At 42.9% G+C, this 19,613-nt stretch overlaps 1 protein-coding gene and 1 long non-coding RNA gene across 2 annotated transcripts; both read left to right on the forward strand.

Annotated features, from left to right (window-relative positions):
* The first annotated feature begins 706 nt into the window (after nucleotides 1-706).
* Nucleotides 707-11,639, forward strand: LOC132875820 (uncharacterized). The gene is made up of 3 exons (XR_009651885.1): nucleotides 707-2,373; nucleotides 4,781-7,175; nucleotides 11,501-11,639. It is a non-coding gene; the product is annotated as an uncharacterized LOC132875820 (long non-coding RNA).
* Nucleotides 11,640-11,646: 7 nt separating this feature from the next.
* Nucleotides 11,647-16,215, forward strand: nlgn3b (neuroligin 3b). The gene is made up of 7 exons (XM_060912915.1): nucleotides 11,647-12,184; nucleotides 12,346-12,381; nucleotides 13,101-13,256; nucleotides 13,503-13,688; nucleotides 13,784-13,908; nucleotides 14,011-14,678; nucleotides 14,827-16,215. Exons 1-7 carry the CDS (start codon nucleotides 11,746-11,748, stop codon nucleotides 15,563-15,565), a joined length of 2,349 nt encoding a protein of 782 aa, XP_060768898.1. The 5' UTR covers nucleotides 11,647-11,745; the 3' UTR covers nucleotides 15,566-16,215.
* The last annotated feature ends 3,398 nt before the right edge of the window (nucleotides 16,216-19,613 follow it).

A 19,613-nucleotide genomic window follows, 5' to 3' on the forward strand; every position in this document is an offset into this window, starting at 1 on the left:
CTTCTTCTATTGTTCTGGTGTCTCCGAAGGGACCGTCTTACAGTGCCCCTAGAGGTGTGGCATGTGTATTGCATCGTTTTCAGCAAGCGTTGCGTTGCCATATGGACCTGATATTTTACTGATCGTTGCCCATGTGGACGCGATATATTTTTAAATAACATCTCGTTGCTGTTGTCGTGTGGATGTAGCCTAAGTGTGAGACTGAGAGGGTGACTGAGAAGTGAGGTAGGAAACCTAGTTATGTTCAGTTTTCTTTGAATAAAGATACTGACAAGTTGTCAACAGTTTATTAATGTTTCTGTCATTATTGAAGAAGTTCAGAAGAACACATGTTAAATTGTTCAGGTACAGGTACAGGTCCGGACCTGTACCTAAACCTCTGTACCTGTACCTGATGATACGTTTAGGTACGCAGCCCTACTACACACTAAACATCCATCCATCTATACATTATCTGTAGCCGCTTTATCCTGTCCTACAGGGTCGCAGGCGAGCTGGAGCCTATCCCAGCTGACTACGGGTGAGAGGCGGGGTTCACCCTGGACAAGTCGCCAGGTCATCACAGGGCTGACACATAGACACAGACAACCATTCACACCTACGCTCAATTTAGAGTCACCAGTTAACCTAACCTGCATGTCTTTGGACTGTGGGGGAAACCGGAGCACCCGGAGGAAACCCACGCGGACACGGGGAGAACATGCAAACTCCACACAGAAAGGCCCTCGCCGGCCACGGGGCTCGAACCCGGACCTTCTTGCTGTGAGGCGACAGCGCTAACCACTACACCACCGTGCCGCCCTAACCAATAACCAAACTTAATAATAAACTTAATCAATAACCAAACTTCAACTCAATGTGTGATCTTTATTTTATGTTGCAATTCACAATTATTCTATGGTTTTCCTAAAAAAAAAAGTAGTACTCACAAAATAGGGGGCAAGTGATAATATTGGGGGGCAAGTGGAAATTTACCCCTGCAAGTAGGTTTAAAAGTTAATGTCGAGCCCTGGAGTCTCAGCCAGGAAAACTGGTTCCAGAGCAGCACCAACACTTTGCTGGTCTAGAACCAAGAACTTCTTACATCAGGGGCGGGGGTGGGATTACTGTAACCAACAAGACCAACTAAAACTTTGTGACCGCCATTAAAATAAACACACAAAGCCCGAGTCTGACTAATCCACAGGTCAGAAATAGATCCTGAAATAAAATAGATATAGAAAAAATAAACTCTGTGTGTGATTTTGTGTCACACTGGAATCTGCTCCAGTCATCTATCAGTGACCCAAACATCAGAAAAACAATCTGCTTTTAAATTTCAGTCTGTGATTTTCAGGATAAAAACAAAAACGGCCTATTAATTTCTGTTACTGTCACAAAAATGACCATATATACACTGATCGTTACTATCCTTTTGACTGTCAGTACTGTAATCAGCTCAGTATTCAGGCTCCACTTTGGAAATAGACTTCCTCATGAATTCTGTGTTCACGTCTCCTGTAAAGATCAGAGCACAGCCCCGTGTGATCATCGACCACAGGCACTGAATGTGGCGCTGCGTCAGAGAGCGGAAGAAGAGAGCGATAAAACACTGAATGAAAGAAAGTCTGCAGTTTCTTTAGGTGACTCATTTTAGATTTTTCAGATCACGGATCCGCCAATGGCAGTTAAATACTACCGCTGAAAAAATAAAAAGTCTGTGTGTATTTTTATTTTTATTTGAACCGCCAAAACGTACAAAAAGAAATGACAAAATTTTGGGGTCACATATTTTTCTTGTAACAGCATTGTATTCCCAGTACCAAATCCTATTTGTCACAAGTAAAAAGGAAAAATCGTAAATACAAACAACAACATGTGTTGTATATATCCACTTCAGCCAAGTCAGAAAACGAAACTATTTACGACATTGCGTATTCACTTGAATGTTAGAGTTGAATGTTGTAAATTCTACGGGGTGATTTACGACCACTTTGCGACAGTATAAACCTCGTGCTGATCATGGCCGATGCTGACAGCATGGCTTCTGAGCCATCAACTCAACTCTATGTAAGCATAACATGGTAAACAAAAATCAATTCATTGTCTCACCGACCAAAACGTGGGCGATTTCGTCTCTCAAGTGTTGAAGATAAACAATGAAAAGATCAAAACAATCTTTGGTTCACAGAGAGAAGGTAGCGATTTAACCAGGGCCATGCTGAACATGCCTGCAGTAACATTAGTTCGAGCTTTTGGCTGCAGATATCTGACTGTAGAATTAGAAGAGGAAGGTGCTGGAGAGAGTCCTATCGAACCGAGTATCACGAAGATATCAGCCCTCGATGTGCTAATGAGAGCTCAACGGTCATATGACCACACACCTTCAGAGAAGTAAGTACTGGAATACTGGTCCAGTTTTATATTAGAACACACGCACACATATAAATATACATACATACACACAAACGTGTTGTGTGCCTACTTAGGATTTGCGCATTCTTAAGAATGGTCATTGGGAATGCCAGGCTAGCACTTGGATTTCAAATTGATTAACCACATTACAGTAAATCAGAAGAAGAAATATATTTTTGGCTAATTTGTATTATATTTTTCAAGATTTTCTTTAAGTGGCTGATGGCTAGCGATAGCTTCATGAGCAGATGTATGGTACTTGTACAGGTATAAATTGATGGTGTATAGAAAAATAGCTCTGATATATGTGGATCAATGTTTTTGAGATCAGACAAGTACATGTATCTGTGATACAAAATATCTCTTGCTGTGTGATTTTAAGAAATGTTGAAACTGATTTTTTGAAGGTGTCTCATCTCATCTCATTATCTGTAGCCGCTTTATCCTGTTCTACAGGGTCGCAGGCGAGCTGGATCCTATCCCAGCTGACTCCGGGCGAAAGGCGGGGTTCACCCTGGACAAGTCGCCAGGTCATCACAGGGCCGACACATAGACACAGACAACCATTCACACTCACATTCACACCTACGCTCAATTTAGAGTCACCAGTTAACCTAACCTGCATGTCTTTGGACTGTGGGGGAAACCGGAGCACCCGGAGGAAACCCACGCGGACACGGGGAGAACATGCAAACTCCGCACAGAAAGGCCCTCGCCGGCCCCGGGGCTCGAACCCAGAACCTTCTTGCTGTGAGGTGACAGCGCTAACCACTACACCACCGTGCTGCCCCTTTTGAAGGTGTTCGTTTAAAAAATATAAATATACTATTCATGATAAATATTGATATGTAGGAAAACAGAAATTGGACAATATGGTCAGGTAGATTTATTTTTTCTTGTATTGGTGATGGTAGCATTTCTAACAAATACGTCTGATATAATAATAGGAACATAAATGATAATAGTGTATATATATATATATATATATATATATATATATATATATATATATATATATGTGTGTGTGTGTGTGTGTGTGTGTGTGTGGAAAAGGAGTCTCTTGAATTTAAATTATTTTATCATCTTAATCCAATACTGAAATTTTGCCATGAGAAAAAAAAAGAAAAAATATACAAGGACACTTTTATTTTTATTTCAACTGACATTATCAGAAATATGCTGAAAAAATCCGTGACCCTAAAAATAAAAAATGGGTGGCCTTACAGTTATTGAGGTGAAAACACACACACACACACACACACACACACACACACACACACACACAGAGGTGTATCTCTGTAAGGAACCTTTCCATGTCATCAGACATTTATAATACTGTTATAAATCTATAAACAACACTTTACATTGATGTGGATGATTTCCCTGCAGGATTATAGTGTGTAGCTGTCTTGTGGTTGCCAGTTAACTCGATACTTCACTGATTTCTATCGATTTCGTCCCGGGGAAATATATGACTGAGAGATGGGAGATAGGTGTTACGATCTGGCTCAGAATCGTAACAAAACCAAGGAGGACACGGGACACGAGATTACCAAATAATGAAAGAATTTACTTAAGAAAAGGAAAACTATATACAACATGTATGTACAAAACATGTTAGTCAGTGAATCAGTAATGTTAAACATTGCAGACATGCAGTGTTAGTGTAGTGAAGCTAAATGCATGAAATCAAATACAAAACAAAGCCATAACGAAAAACAAAGCAAACTATCACAATAGGGTACAGGTTAAAAAATCCCAGAGCTTTCCTTTAAGGACTTACACTGCAACCAGGACAACCCAACCTCTGACATGGAAACGTGCAAAAATAAACGCAACGCACTGGTCCTTCAACTGGGCGGATGTTACCTGAGTTCTGTGATATAAACACACCTGGTGTCACAGCAGTATGGCAGCACACAGCCTACAGTACACAGATTCCCCTTTCCATCATTTTCTACTTGATAAAATTAGATTTTCGTAGCTTAGATTTGTTCAGATTTGTCACCTAATTCCCTTCAGCAACTTGTGGGTGGGGAGAACTGACCAAGACCAAATGAGGCAGAAAGTCTGGTGGGGTGGAACATGTTTAGACTTTTAACTCAGAAACCGACGGGGACGTTTCTGAATTCTGAGTGCATGTCGACTGATCAGAAGGTCTGAACCCCAACACCACCGCGCTGGCAAACAGCCCCAAACTCTCTCAGAGCTCTCACACTAACCCTGACCCCAACTGCCCAACACGCTGGCAAATGCAAAGGAAATAATTTCACCGTACTGTAATGTGTACGTTTAGAAGTACAGACTTTCTTCTTCTTCCACACAGTAAACTCACCTCACCATCCTGACTGAAGCCTCACACACCTCTTCTCTGCTCTTTCTGTAGAACCGGGGCCCATGTTCTCCTGGTTGGAGACGTCGCTGAGTCCTTCATCCGCATCATGTCAACTTCTTCCAAAACATCTTCATGGATGCTTGGAATTCCATGAAGCTCATTGTGTACCGTGGCCCACACTCACAGGGTCAGCGGGAGGTCAATCCACTTCCTAATGCTGTTATTATAATGCTTCATAGCACACTTCAGCTGGAGATAAACCCAGCCAGAGGACACCAGCTCACCTGGCAGGGTTTATCCGAGGGATTCGGAGTCACAGAAATGTTTACACAATCACAGGTTTCAGCATTTGTGAACTTTTAGCTTGTTAGCTTGTTGCTGAGGTAATCTGCACAGGAAAAATGACTGAGCGGTTTTTCCAGAGTTAAAAGTATTTTCCTCAAAAATCGTGAATTTTGCTCTATTTTGAGTTTAGAGAGTAAAATTTGGAGTTGGAGCAAAATTACAGAGTAACTGTGTGACAGAGTTGGTTGTGGCTCTGAACTGAGTAAACTAGTACAAGAGTTCATTTCAAGACTCACTGAATCGAGTCAAATCCCACCACAGAGTAAAATATTCACACTCAACTGAGGAGAACTGACTCTGGACAATCTGCTCTATCAAAAGAGTAACTTTTACTCTTTTCAGAGAGGGAACAAATGTTATCTGGCAGAGAGTACAATTTTCTTCAGTTTGAGTAAATTTTACTCAGGCAAACTTCCTGTGTGCCAGCCTTTGGGTCACATTCAGACAGCTAGCGCTGCCTTTTGAGCTATATAGCTAAAAGTGTTATTTTAAAAATAAAACCAAATAGTTTATTCGTGATGATATAATTTATTCAAACTAACACACCAAAAATATCGTAATACGCAATTTAACAACTTTCTTCTGACCTCAGGCGTTTCACTGAAGGCGTGAAAAAGTGATGCGTTGCTCGCCAGTGAGCCGGCTCCTTGAACTGATTCTTTTGACTCTCCAACTCGGCTCTTTGAATCATTTGTTTAATCAGCTCTAAGTCAGCTCTTCGAGTCGAGCATTGGGAATCGATTCACACATCTGAAGAGTCGTTTTGGTGAACCGACAAGCTACAGATAACGGAGAAATGTAGTCGGGATTTTTAATAAACATAGCCAGCTATGAAAGGATTAATGTCACAGACACAAATGAAGTTTTAAAAAGCAGCAACGTAAAATGATTTCTCCTTCCCCTGTATGAGTATGAATAATCACAGCAGGATGGAGTTTAAGACATTTAGATCATGTTTTACCTTTTTTTCCTGCACCTTATTAAAGATGAGAGGATCGGCAGGATGAGGAAGTTCTCCACATTCCTCCTCAGAGGACTCTCCTGCTGATCATGATCAAAAATACAGTTTGAGTGATTTTACCTTTTCTGTAGAAAGGATGAAGGTTTAACTCACCTTCAATGAGTCTGTCCTGCTCAGGGGGGAGGTGGGCGGAGTCTGTCCCAGGAACACACCCACACAGGCAGTGCAGCACAGTCAGTCCACCCACCTGCACGTTTTGGGAGGAAACCAGGGAACCCAGAGGAAACCCACATGGACACGGGGAGGACACGTGTGAATCTCAGGAAATCTCAGGACGTTTTGTTTATTTTTGTTCCACGAGCAGAAATCCATTCCAAAGAAGCCAAACTCACTTTCCAGCCCATCAGAAAGCTGGCCAGCTAGCACACTTAGCTCATGTTCCTGTTGAAGGAGCTTCCACTAAAATTAGTGTCTCCTTTTCATCTTCATCTGACAAGCATTCATATTTTAAACCGAAATCATGTTCAGATAAAGTGTATTCTTTGCCATGTCTGCTGATTATGTTGCGAGAACTCCTGTAGTCACCGTTCCAGATGATCACTGGGAGAAGGATGTTGTGTTGCGAACACAGAGGAGTGAAGTGGTACAGAGTGAGATCCCACAGTGTGGTGACAGAAATACCAGCACACTTGGAACGTCACTCTTCCAATCAGATTAGAGAACCAGAACTGACTGCTGTATAAAAAAGTTTAGATGAAGAAATTCATAGTTAAGTTCATTTCTGAATTCGTTTTTAATTTGTGTAATGCTGAGTAATTTACACACAGGGTTCTCCACAGTTCCTGCACCTTCCTGTAAAGGAACTCATAGGCGGTTTTAAACGGAGGCCCCTGCAAAATTGCTCCTGGCCCCTGTTGTGGCCCCTGTGCTGAACAGATAATAAGCTTTATTAATTTCGACGTGCGCTGGCTCGAAGATTGGAACTGACATGCCGGAGTGTTCTACACGGACTCCTTAAAGCGCGACATGCACACTGTCACCTGCAGCAGAAAGACCCGCAGCAGCGCCAACTGTAAACTTCGGGCGTGAGAGACACCAGCTGCAGCCCTGCAGGGACCAGGCTACTGCAAAGAGGCGAAGGTAAGGAAAATTATTCAATTTCGTAACTTCGGTGTTTGCACACATCCGTGTTTTACTGTTGTTGTTCACTACAATAATAAATCCGTTTTATTGCGCTTTCTGAAAAGTGCGTTGCATAGCAATAAGTAGCCTAACTTAATATTTTTGGGAAATGGGTGAAATAACGGACAGTGTTTAACCTTCTTGTAAAACTTGAATGGCCTTGTGATATGTAGAGGCTACATTCCTCTCCGTTTACTTTTTAGTATAGGCCTACTGTAGGCTATCATCATGAAAAGGAGCAAGAAGGTATTTTGTTTTGGTTTTAAATAAACTAAACTAAACTAAACTAAACTAAACATTTTGAACTCTTAAATATTGGCATGTTTTGTCCTTATATGTGCCCCCCTGAAAAAACACTGGCCCCATCTCGGCCCCCCTAGTAACTTTGGTCTAGAACCGCCACTGTATTTATAAACATTTATACATTTCAGAAACTGTTTTTTTTTTTTTTTCGGTCTCTGCTCTTACTCTCCACACTACACTGACCTTCGAAATCAAGGTTTGGGTTGTTGTTGTTTTTTTCAAAGATGTGAATAATATTATGTCATTATGTAATGTAATATAATGTAACTCCGTGCAGTGAGGGCGGGGGCGGGGGCAGGGGGCGGGGGCGTTGGGCGTGTATGCGCCCCGGTGCGGTCGCGCGCCGCATCCTCCTCATTTTCCTCTTGCCTGGTTGCTTAGTAACGCCCGCGGTGAAGAGTACCTAGAGTGCGCGCTCCCGAGTCTCGCGTCCGCGAGCATCTGCAACGTGCGCGCGCTTTACGCTTTGACACTCCAGTCAAAGAGGCATGGATGTTCATTTACAGTAATCATCATCATCATCATCATCATCATCAATCACATTATCCTCCTCATCATCATCATCTTCATCACAGCCTGGAGGCTCGCGGGAGGGAGCATGGCGCGCGGCGCGGAGGAGAGGAGCGCACGGTGAGGCGGAGAGAGCCGGCAGGTGAGGAGCGGAACTGGGTTTTTCCTCATGATTTCTTCATCCTCACCTTCACCAGCGGGTTATAAACACTGATCTCCAGCAGCATGGAGCGGTTATAACGCGCTCGGGAGGCTTTAATCACGCGTGGGTGGAAACGGTTTAAATGGCGCGCGCCGCCGCATTGCTCTCGTTTGCACGCGCTAAATGCGGCCACATGCACGAGCACATTCACACGATTATTATTATTATTATTATTATTATTATTATTATTATTATTATTATGCTGAATGTCGGGATAACGTGAATCTGCAGCGCGTTTGCCTGTGTGTGTGTGTGTGTGTGTGTGTGTGCGCGCGCGCTGCATTTATCGCTTCTGTACACTGATCAGTGTGTGTGTGTGTGTGTGTGTGTGCAATATAGAAAGCAGAATGAATGAAGGAACCCCTCTGTGTGAGTACATGTGTTCCTCACATGTGTAACACACACACACACACACACACACACACACACACTTGAAGTGACCTCTATTAGGCATGAGTGATGAAGGTGTGTGTGTGTGTGTGTGTGTGTGTGTAGTGGAATGATAAGAAGGAGAAGCAGTGAGACACCTTCTGCCACGTCTCAGAGTTGTCATGGTGATTTGGCCATCTGTTGGCTTGTTGTGTGTGTGTGTGTGTGCATTCTACACATACTGCCCCCCCTAAATAGTGTGCACTCTAGGCAGTGCACTATCCTCAGATGTGATTTGGAACATAACTGGTGCTTTTCCCAATCAGATAAACATCCGCAGGCGAGATACGGAGGAGGAGAGACGAACGAACACATTGGTATTCACATCTCGTACTGTAGTCTCTTTCACCGTCCCTGCAGTTACAACACACACCGCCCCCTCTCTCTTTCTCCTGGTGAATGTGGACTTTTATAAATATGTGGAGCTGATGCTGCCTGATGTTAGGCGTAACAAAGGTGGAAGAGAGAGAGAGAGAGAGAGAGAGAGAGATGCAGTGTTAATGATATTGGGATGTAGTGATGTAGAGAACGAGTGATCGTGCGGGTAAATGAGTTGTCGAATTCACACATTACAGTAATTAGGGTGTATTAGTGCAATTTATGAACAGAGAACTTATGAATATGAACTAGGGGTTAGTGGATATGATGGAGGGGTTAATGGTTAGTATGGATCTCGACGACGCCACAGCCATCCATGGCAAGGAGTTTAGAGTGCAAAACTGGCCTTGTTCTCTGGGTGGAAGGGGCATACACTCTCTCCACTGTCAATCATAACAGCACTAGCCATTTGTGGGCGTCTGTAAGAATAGTGTATGTGGAAGAGGGCAGATAGCGCTTTCCTCCAAATGTGTCAAGCCTGTGAGGTTCTCCAAGGCAGGTGTGTGTTCAACTATCCCTGTTTCTTCAGCGTTTAAACACACACTCCATACTGTTGGTCTTTACTCCTCCACCTGTAATGATTTATAATCTGGTGTTAGCACGAAGATGATGGGGCCCCTTTTGAGTCTGGTTCCTCTCAAAGTTCCCCCATCGTGTTGTCTCAGGAAGCTTTTCCTCATTACTGTTGTTTATTAGGAATCTAAATCTACATCTGGTCTTGTGTAAAGCTGCTCTGTGACAGTGTTCATTATTAAAAGCTCAATACAGATAAAACTGAATTGAATTTACCATGCACTGCTCTCATCCACAGTGTACCACAGCTTCTTCTTCTTCTTCTTCTTGTATTTCCTATTAAAATATTGCCATACTAATAAAATGTCTGAGAGCACACAGCATAAACGCTACACTGGCTGTGATGGTGTATTTCACAGTAAGTGTTTGCACAGCTGAGGTGTTGTGAAAAAATGGAGGTTTTTATTTTCTCGGAATAAATTTACTTCAAGTGAAGATTAGATTTCTCTCATATTTCAGTGCGAGGTTAACTTAATTCACTTAATGAAGTAAAGAGATTTAATATAAACCATCTTTTACCAATGATGCTAATAATTCTGCAGCTGTAAAATACACTGCATTATATAGAAAGAACTCGTGACAGTAACATACACACACCAGCATGTTGTACACGTTTAAGAGTCGTGTATTCCTAAAGTCGCTGAATACAGAAAAATGTTGGGAATTATTTGTACGTAAACTACATGATGTCACTGTGTACGTCTGTAACAGCATTTCTCACATAAACTTTAATATTAACGGCCACCAAAGTATATCTGGTGACCCATTTTCTCAAATACGTCTGAAGAAGGAGAACGTTCTGTGAGTGATAGATAAATAATAAAGAACATAATGTAGTGTCTCACTAAAATGAACTGTCTTGTACAGGAATGATTGTACAGAGAGAACGCGGAGCTTCCACACTGTCGAGTCTGATTCAGTGTGTATGTTACATGTTACTGTCAACGTCATTCTATTTTCGTGTCAGTAACAGAAATTAATTGGCCACTTCAGTTTTTAATTCTCAGAAATAAAAGACTCAAAATTTTAAAGCAAATTGTGTTTCTTTCTTTGTAAGACAAAAAATAAAATGGTAAACAAAACAAAAAGAATAGAGTCAGTTTTTCTGAAACCTGAGGCTGTTACTGATGGATAAGCTGCTCGATCTGGAATCACACGGAGGAGATGGGTTTTGTGCTGGCAGTAATGCAGCCCTTTCCACTGGCCACCACCACAAGTATATTTCAGACGTGTGGAGACGCTGGGACACATCTCTGCTTTCAGCAACGTGAGCGCTGAGCACAACAACAACAGTGGTGGACTTTCAACAGCGTCTCTTTCAATTTCATGTCTATACTGAAGCTCTGTTTCTTCTTCTTCTTCTTCTTCTTCTTCTTCTGTGGATTAGTCAGACTAGACACCACACAAGCTCTGTTGGTTTTTAAATGGCAGTCACAAAGTTTTAATTGGTCTTTTCCTTGGTTTTAATCCCGCCCCCATCCCCTGACATAAGAGGTTCTTTGTTCTAGACCAGCAAAGTGTTGGTGCAGTTTTCCTTGCTGAGAGTCGGTTCTTTGTCTGTTGAAATGTAAAGAATTGGTTCCAGATGAGGAACCGTCTCTAAACCTGCCCTCGAACTGCCTTGGTGGTAAAGGTGTGTGTGTGTGTGTGTCATACACACTCCTACACACACACACCGCTGTGGTTACAGGATCACTGATGTAGAGCTGTGATTAATTTGACTCCTGTTGGCCAGTGAGACACGAGGATTTTCTGTGGTTATGTTTATTAAATATTTTTATAACAGTGTTTCTATTATATTAATACACATATATCTGTCTGTGTGTGTATGTGTGTGTGTGTGTGTGTGTGTGTGTGTGTGTGTGTGTGTGTGTGTGTGTGTGTTTAGGTGTGTACCAAGTGTGATGCCATTTGCACTGTAAAAAAGGCAGAGCTTCCGCAACCAATGGCATCTTCTATACAAAAACCACCTGGCTGAGGGGTGGAGCTTAACATATATCTGTGTGTGTGTGTGTGTGTGTGTGTGTGTGTGTGTGTGTGTGTGTGTGTGTGTATGAGAGACTGTTAAGCTCCATGTGTGTGTGAGTATACGTGCGTGCGTGCGTGTGTGTGTGTGTGTGTGTGTGTGAGACCATGTGGTACACACACCTGCTCTGGTGCCCTGTGACCTTCATCTTGGTTTCATGGTTGCCATGGTGGTACATCTCCATGGCGACAGCCATGACCTTCCAGCCTACAGTGAACACTGCTCAGGGTCGTCTACGTGGGGTGCGCATCACCGTGGCGACAGAAGGGCTCCGCCCTGTGGACCAGTACCTGGGCGTGCCTTTCGCAGCCCCACCCACTGGAGTGCGGAGATTTGCCAACCCAGAACCCCCTGCGGCATGGGGAGGCGTGCGTAACGCCACACGCTTTGCTCCCGTGTGTCCTCAGAGTGCCCGCGGCAACGTGCATGACATCACTGCACCCGTGTGGGCGACCTTTAACCTCGACACCATGGCAACATACCTGCAGGAGCAGAGTGAAGACTGTCTCTACCTCAACCTGTATGTCCCCACACGGGAGAGGAGTGGTGAGCGCACACACACACACACACACACACACACACACACACACACACACACACACACACATGCACACACACTTAGAGGTTGTGGATTATTATTTGATACTGAAACACTTATTTCATCTCTGCCTTCGTTATTCTGTATTTTCTCTTGTGTGTGTCTGCAGGGCCGAAGAGGGCGGGTGAAGAGGCGGAGGATGACGGTACTTCCTGTTTTCATCACTCACTTTTTTATTCATTTTTAATAACTTTCACTTCTTAAATATTTATACCGGATGTTTTTATTCGATGTTTAATCAGTCAGTGTGAGTGGCATCGAGGTTTCTGCACTCTTACATCAGCTGCCGGGATTCAGAGACAGAGAGTGTAAACTTAGAACTGTCCTTTTTTAGCTTCTCTCTCTCGCTCTCTCTCTCTCTCTCTCTCTCTCTCTCACTCACACACACACACACACACACAGATATTGTATTTGAAACTATAGATTATTTTGATGGCGCAGCACGGTGGTGTAGTGGTTAGCGCTGTCGCCTCACAGCAAGAAGGTCCTGGGTTCGAGCCCCGGGGCCGGCGAGGGCCTTTCTGTGCGGAGTTTGCATGTTCTCCCCGTGTCCGCGTGGGTTTCCTCCGGGTGCTCCGGTTTCCCCCACAGTCCAAAGACATGCAGGTTAGGTTAACTGGTGACTCTAAATTGAGCGTAGGTGTGAATGTGAGTGTGAATGGTTGTCTGTGTCTATGTGTCAGCCCTGTGATGACCTGGCGACTTGTCCAGGGTGAACCCCGCCTTTCGCCCGTAGTCAGCTGGGATAGGCTCCAGCTCGCCTGCGACCCTGTAGAACAGGATAAAGCGGCTACAGATAATGAGATGAATTTTATATGTGAGGACTGTGGCATGGTTTGTTTGTTTGTTTGTTTGTTTATTTAGTGTTGCGTGACTCACGTGAGGACCCATGGCCTGTAATGTTGTTTATTCACGGGGGCTCGTACATGGACGGAACTGGAAACATCATGGATGGCAGCGTGTTAGCAAGCTACGGGAATGTCATCGTCATCACACTTAATTACAGGATAGGAGTGTTGGGTACGTGAACACACACACACACACACACACATTCCAAAACCCCTGAGTATGATTGAATTCCCACATTCTGTGCAAACGTAGCTTTAACTTTTCAACAAATAAAAATCCTAAACACTGCCAAGCATGAGACCAGTCCCAAACTCCACACAATTCCCAACACAGATCAAGGTGCATTATCTATAAAGGGTAAAAAAATCCACTTGCCCTCATTAAAGTGTAATACATGTGTGTGTGTGATTCTCTCAGGATTCCTGAGCACTGGTGATCAGGCTGCTAAAGGAAATTATGGGTTGTTGGATCAAATTCAGGCCCTGCGTTGGATCAATAAGAATATTGGATATTTTGGAGGAGATCCGGGTCGGGTCACTGTGTTTGGGTCCGGAATTGGAGCATCTTGTGTCAGTTTGCTTACACTGTCTCATCATTCAGAAGGTAAATGCACACAAGCACACACAAACACACACAGCTCACATTACAGAAATTCCCAAGTATTTACATTTAGTCATTCTCTCTCTCTCTCTCTGTAGGACTGTTCCACAGAGCGATTATTCAGAGTGGCTCTGCGTTGTCCAGTTGGTCAGTGAACTATCAGCCAGTGAAATACACACGCATGTTGGCCGAGCGAGTGGGCTGTAACGTGCTCGACACACATGTACGCCTTCATGCCTTTACATGGTTTATTAGCATTTACTCTTTACTTCAGTGTCATCTACACACTCTATGTGTGTGTGTGTGTGTGTGTGTGTGTGTGTAGGACTTGGTGCTGTGCATGCAGAAGCGGAGTTACAGGGAGCTGGTGGAGCAGGACATCCAGCCAGCACGCTTCCACATTGCTTTTGGGCCGGTGATCGACGGTGACCTCATTCCTGACGACCCAGAAGTGCTCATGGAGCAGGGCGAGTTCCTTAACTATGACATCATGCTGGGTGTCAACCAAGGGGAGGGACTTCGCTTTGTAGAGGGAGTGGTTGAGCCAGAGGAGGGTGGGGTTTCTGGATCAGATTTTGACTTTGCTGTTTCAGACTTTGTGGACGGTCTCTATGGTTACCCAGAAGGCAAGGACACACTGCGTGAGACGATAAAGTTCATGTACACAGACTGGGCGGATCGTGACAATCCTGAAACACGACGGAAAACGCTTGTCGCCATGTTTACGGATCACCAGTGGGTGGAGCCTGCAATGGTCACAGCTGATTTGCATGCACGTTATGGTTCTCCGACGTTCTTCTACGCATTTTATCACCACTGCCAGAGCCCGATGAAGCCAGCATGGGCTGACTCCGCCCATGGAGATGAGATTCCTTACGTGTTCGGAATTCCACTTGTTGGACCCACCGAACTCTTCCCTTGCAATTTTTCTCGCAATGACATCATGCTGAGCGCCGTAGTCATGACCTATTGGACCAACTTCGCCAAGACTGGGTAATTACACACTCACACAACAATAAACGCTTAATAATTCCTACAGCAGTGATGAGCAGCCTGCAGGTTTCAGGTTGGGTGTGATCGAGTAGCACGCTGTTACATCTCTGATTTTTCTCTATCTCTCTGTCTGTCACTCTTCCTTCAGAGACCCGAATAAACCCGTCCCTCAGGACACAAAGTTCATCCACACAAAAGCAAATCGGTTTGAGGAGGTGTCGTGGTCGAAGTACAGTCCTGAGGATCAGCTCTACCTGCACATCGGCCTCAAACCCCGGGTACGAGATCATTACCGTGCCACTAAAGTTGCTTTCTGGAAGCACCTGGTTCCTCACCTCTACAACTTAAATGACATGTTCCACTACACCTCCACCACCACCACACGGGCCCCACCCCCTCCTGCGCAGGCCACTCCTACAGGACCACGCCCCCCCAGACGCCCTGGCCCACTGGTCATCGCTAATCCTCGTGATTATTCCACTGAGCTCAGCGTCACCATCGCTGTTGGTGCATCGCTGCTTTTTCTCAATGTTCTGGCATTTGCCGCACTCTATTATCGCAAAGATAAACGCAGTCGACAGGCCACACCTCCTCCACGTCAGCCGACACCCCCCCGTCACCAGGCTGCGCCTGTGTCCTGTGAGAAAGATGCAAGGTCATCCCCAAGGGATTACACGCTCACGCTACGTCGCTCGCCAGACGACGTCCCGCTCATGTCACCCGACTCGGTTGCCATGACGCCCAACAGTCTGACCATGACTCCAGACTCTGTTTCCATGACACCCAGCTCGCTGATGGGGTTTCCCAGCATGCACCCCTACAACACCTTTACACATGGATACAACAACGCCGGCCTGCCCCACACACACTCCACAACCAGAGTATAACAACATACGCTAGAACTGGTTCAAACCCATTTCAACAACTAAACACACACACACACACACACACACCTGTTTATGGTTTAACCAGTTCAAACCACCTCGGTACAAATCCATCTAAAATGGTGAAAAATAAAATGTACAAAATAACTTAAGTGCCAAGATGGAGGATAAACACATCACTGAACCATGACATCAGCGTAGATTAGCTGTAGAAATGCTTTTTACATCATACAGTATCACTTATTTATCGTGTATTCACACTCAGTGTGGCGCAGGGTATACACACAATATCTTATGGAATGTTTTTGTCTACATTTTATACATATTTACAATTATTCTAATTATGCTAAGCTACTTAATTAGTTATAGCTATCTAAAAACACAAATTTTCTACCAATGTTGTTAACAAAGCTAGCTAGCACTGTTATTGACCTGTTCTTTAGATGTCATTTTTGGTCTTGGCGATGCTTATTATTTTGACTGCGAGAGTTAGCAGTGGGTTTGGGAGCACGCCCCCTGTAGATTATTGTGTTGTTAAAACCAGTAAACATTTCTGTTCACATGCTTTACATTATATTTACAATTATTCTTGTTAAACTGCACTTGTTATGCTTTCCTAAAGCATTTTCTGAGTAAAGCTGCAGACACAGTGAGCTAAGTAACCTTTATTTTCTTACATTGACATATTTTTTCATTGTTTTCCAATACATTTGGCTTCAAATGGTCCTCAGTGAATCTCTGCAAATTAGCAGTAATACCAGGAGTGCGCCCCCTGCAGGTTCTATACTTCAAACTGCCAGAATAAACCCAGAGTGTGACCCGACATCCACCAACAAGACCCAACACCTCGCTGGCTTGTTCTACGTGTGTGTGTGAAAACGTTTCATAATATTTAGTTTGTGTAACTTGGCAGTTCTTTTCCTGAACTTTAAATACACAGCCGACAGAGCACTGCTGTTTGGTGTTGAATGGTGGGTGTTTGGAGAAGGTTGCGTTTTGTCAGACCTTTATTGCTGAAGCCAGTTATCTTCACTGAGGCTACGTTCACATTACCAGGCTGAGGTGACTCCAGTATAAATTTTGCCTGAATGTGATACAGATTTACTGCAGTTCATTGAGTTTGTGCCTGCAGTCTGCACAATGAAAATAAAGTTTAATCTAATCTAATCTAATCTAATCTAATCTAATCTAATCTAATCTAATCTAATCTAATCTAATCTAATCTAATCTAATCTAATTGTTTAGGGCTGTGTGGACACAGAAATCTGATCTTTTCATATGTGGTCCTAAATCAGATATGCATTTGATTCCTGGCTATGAGACATGAATGAGAATGGTCAGATTGGATTTCATGAGGCTTTTTGCTTTGTTCATGCACTGAACGCCGTCTTCATCAACAGCACTGGCAGTGCAGCCAAACAACAATGGATGAGAGCTACAATAGCTGTGAAAACAGTAAACACTAGCCATCTAGATTTTTTTGCCTTCTTGACTTGATCATGTACAGCTAACAAATTGTTATTATCGTAACAATTTACCAGCTTAGCATCAATAAAGAAAATCTATCTATCTATCTATCTATCTATCTATCTATCTATCTATCTATCTATCTATCTATCTATCTATCTATCTATCTATCTATCTTATTTGCCATCCTCCAGAGCAAAATGGAATACATACATTAGCTACTAGCGCATCCATTCAGTTACTTTTAAGACCATGAGTCATCTCACAAATATGACCATGAAAGTGAACTTTCGAGATAGGCAAATCCGATCTGAGAAAAAATCAGAACTGAACAATGAGACTTGTAATGTGAACATAACCTTAAAAACAGGACACATCTATTTCTTGGTGCTTTAATGGAGAATGTTGGTGTTTTAATGGAGAATGTTGGTGATTTAATGGAGAATGTTGATGTGAGATGGACAGTGTTAATGTTTTAATGGAGAAGGTTTGGGTTGTAATGAAAAATTGTTGGTGTGCGATGGAGAATATTGGTGTTTTAATGGAGAATGTGGCCCTGTGATGACCTGGCGACTTGTCCAGGGTGTACCCTGCCTTTCGCCCGTAGTCAGCTGGGATAGGCTCCAGCTTGCCTGCGACCCTGTAGAACAGGATAAAGCAGCTAGACATAATAAGATGAGATGAGATGAGATGAGATGGAGAATGTTGATGTTTTAATGGAGGACGTTGATGTTTTAACTGATAATTTTGGTGTTTTCATGGAGAATGTTGGTGTTTTAATGGAGAATGTTGGTGTGAGATGGTGAATGCTGATGTTTTAATGGACAATGTTGGTGTGTGATGGAGAATGTTTTGGTTTTAATGGACCATTGTTGGTGGTTGATGGAGAATGTTGGTATTTTAATGGAGAATGTTGGTGTGCAATGGAAAATGTTGGTGCTTTATTGGAAAATGTTGGTGTTTTCATGGAGAATGTTGATGTTTCATGGAGAACATTGGTGTGTGATAGAGAATGTTGGTGTTTTAATGGAGATTGTTGCTGTTTTAATGGAGAATGTTGGTGTGTAATGGAGAATGTTGGTGTTTTAATGGAGAATGTTGGTGTTTTAATGGAGAATGTTGGTGTGAGACAGAGAACATTGGTGTTTGGTGGAGAATGTTGATATTTTAATGGAGAATGTTCAGGTTTTAATGGAAAATTGTTGGTGTGTGATGGAGAATATTGGTGATTTAATGGAGAATGTTGATGTTTTAATGGAGAATGTTGATGTTTTAATGGAGAGCATTGGTGTTTGATGGAGAACTTTGGTGTTTGATGGAGAATGTTGATGTTTTAATGAAGAATGTTTGGGTTTTAATGAAAAATTGTTGGTGTGTGATGGAGATGATTGGTGTTTCATGGAGAATGTTGGTATTTTAACGGAGAATGTTGATGCTTGATGGAGAACATTGGTGTTTGGTGGAGAATGCTGATGTTTTAATGGAGAATGTTGGTGTTTTAACAGAGAATGTTTGGGTTTTAATAGAAAATTATTGCTTGGTGATGGAGAATGTGGTGTTTTAATGGAGAACATTGGTGTTTGATGGAGAATGTTGGTGTTTCAACTGAGGATGTTGATGTTTGATGGAGAACACTGGTGTGTGATGGAGAATGTTGGTGTTTCATGGAAAATGTTTGGTGTTTTAATGGAAATTGTTGGTGTGAGATGGAGAACGTTGGTGCTTTAATGGAGAAAATTTGGGTTTTAATGGACAATTCAATGTTGATGTTTGATGGAGAACATTGGTGTGTGATGGAGAATATTGGTACTTCAATGGAGAATGTTGGTGTGTGATGGAGAATGTTTGTGTTTTAATGGAGAATGTTTGTGTTTTAATGTAGAATATTGGTGTGTGATGCTGAATATTGATGTTTTAATGGAAAATGTTGGTGTGTGATGGAGAATGTTGGTGCTTTAATGGAGAATGTTGATGCTTCAATGAAGAATGTTGATGTTTTAACGGAGAATGTTGATGTTTGATGGAGAATGTTGGTGTTTCATGGAGAATGTTGGTGTTTTAATGGAGAATGTTGGTGTGGGATGGAGAAAGTCAGGGCTTAATTTGAGCCGGAACATGATGGAACAAGATCCGTAACCTCCGTCGTCGGATCCGGCAGCTATTTTCATTTCATTCGGTGTTCCGGCAGCTATTTAAATGGATCAGATCACCTCCGTGACCATTACAAAGGGAAAAAAAATCAAACAATAAATTAAATAAATAAGTAAATAAAAATTTGCTTAGTGTTCGGTTTTGATTATGATATCTGTTGTTGATTTCTCTCCTATGACATCCACAAAACCTATGCGAAAGGGGAAGGGGGGGGACATGGGGTGTATACTTCCGCTCAATAGAACACTGCGTTTTTTTTGTAGCTGTTAGCTTGCGCTGTGGAAAAAATGGCAAAAAACAAGAAAGCTTACTAAAATTTTTCAAAGTCCCAGGACAGCCGGATCCTAAACGACCTAAAATGGACGACGTTGGACTCAGTGACACTGCACCAGCACCTTCTGCAAGTGTACCAGACTCCAACTTGTTTTGTAAA

The sequence above is a fragment of the Neoarius graeffei genome, chromosome 28 (genome assembly GCF_027579695.1).
Source record: "Neoarius graeffei isolate fNeoGra1 chromosome 28, fNeoGra1.pri, whole genome shotgun sequence".
NCBI classification, from domain to species: domain Eukaryota; kingdom Metazoa; phylum Chordata; class Actinopteri; order Siluriformes; family Ariidae; genus Neoarius; species Neoarius graeffei.

Coding starts and splice junctions, on each gene's coding strand:
- nlgn3b (XM_060912915.1), top strand. CDS start 11,746: ATGTGGTACACACACCTGCTCTGGTGCCCTGTGACCTTCATCTTGGTT. Junction 12,185..12,345: donor CCCCACACGGGAGAGGAGTG/GTGAGCGCACAC, acceptor GTGTGTCTGCAG/GGCCGAAGAGGGCGGGTGAA. Junction 14,679..14,826: donor ACCAACTTCGCCAAGACTGG/GTAATTACACAC, acceptor CTCTTCCTTCAG/AGACCCGAATAAACCCGTCC.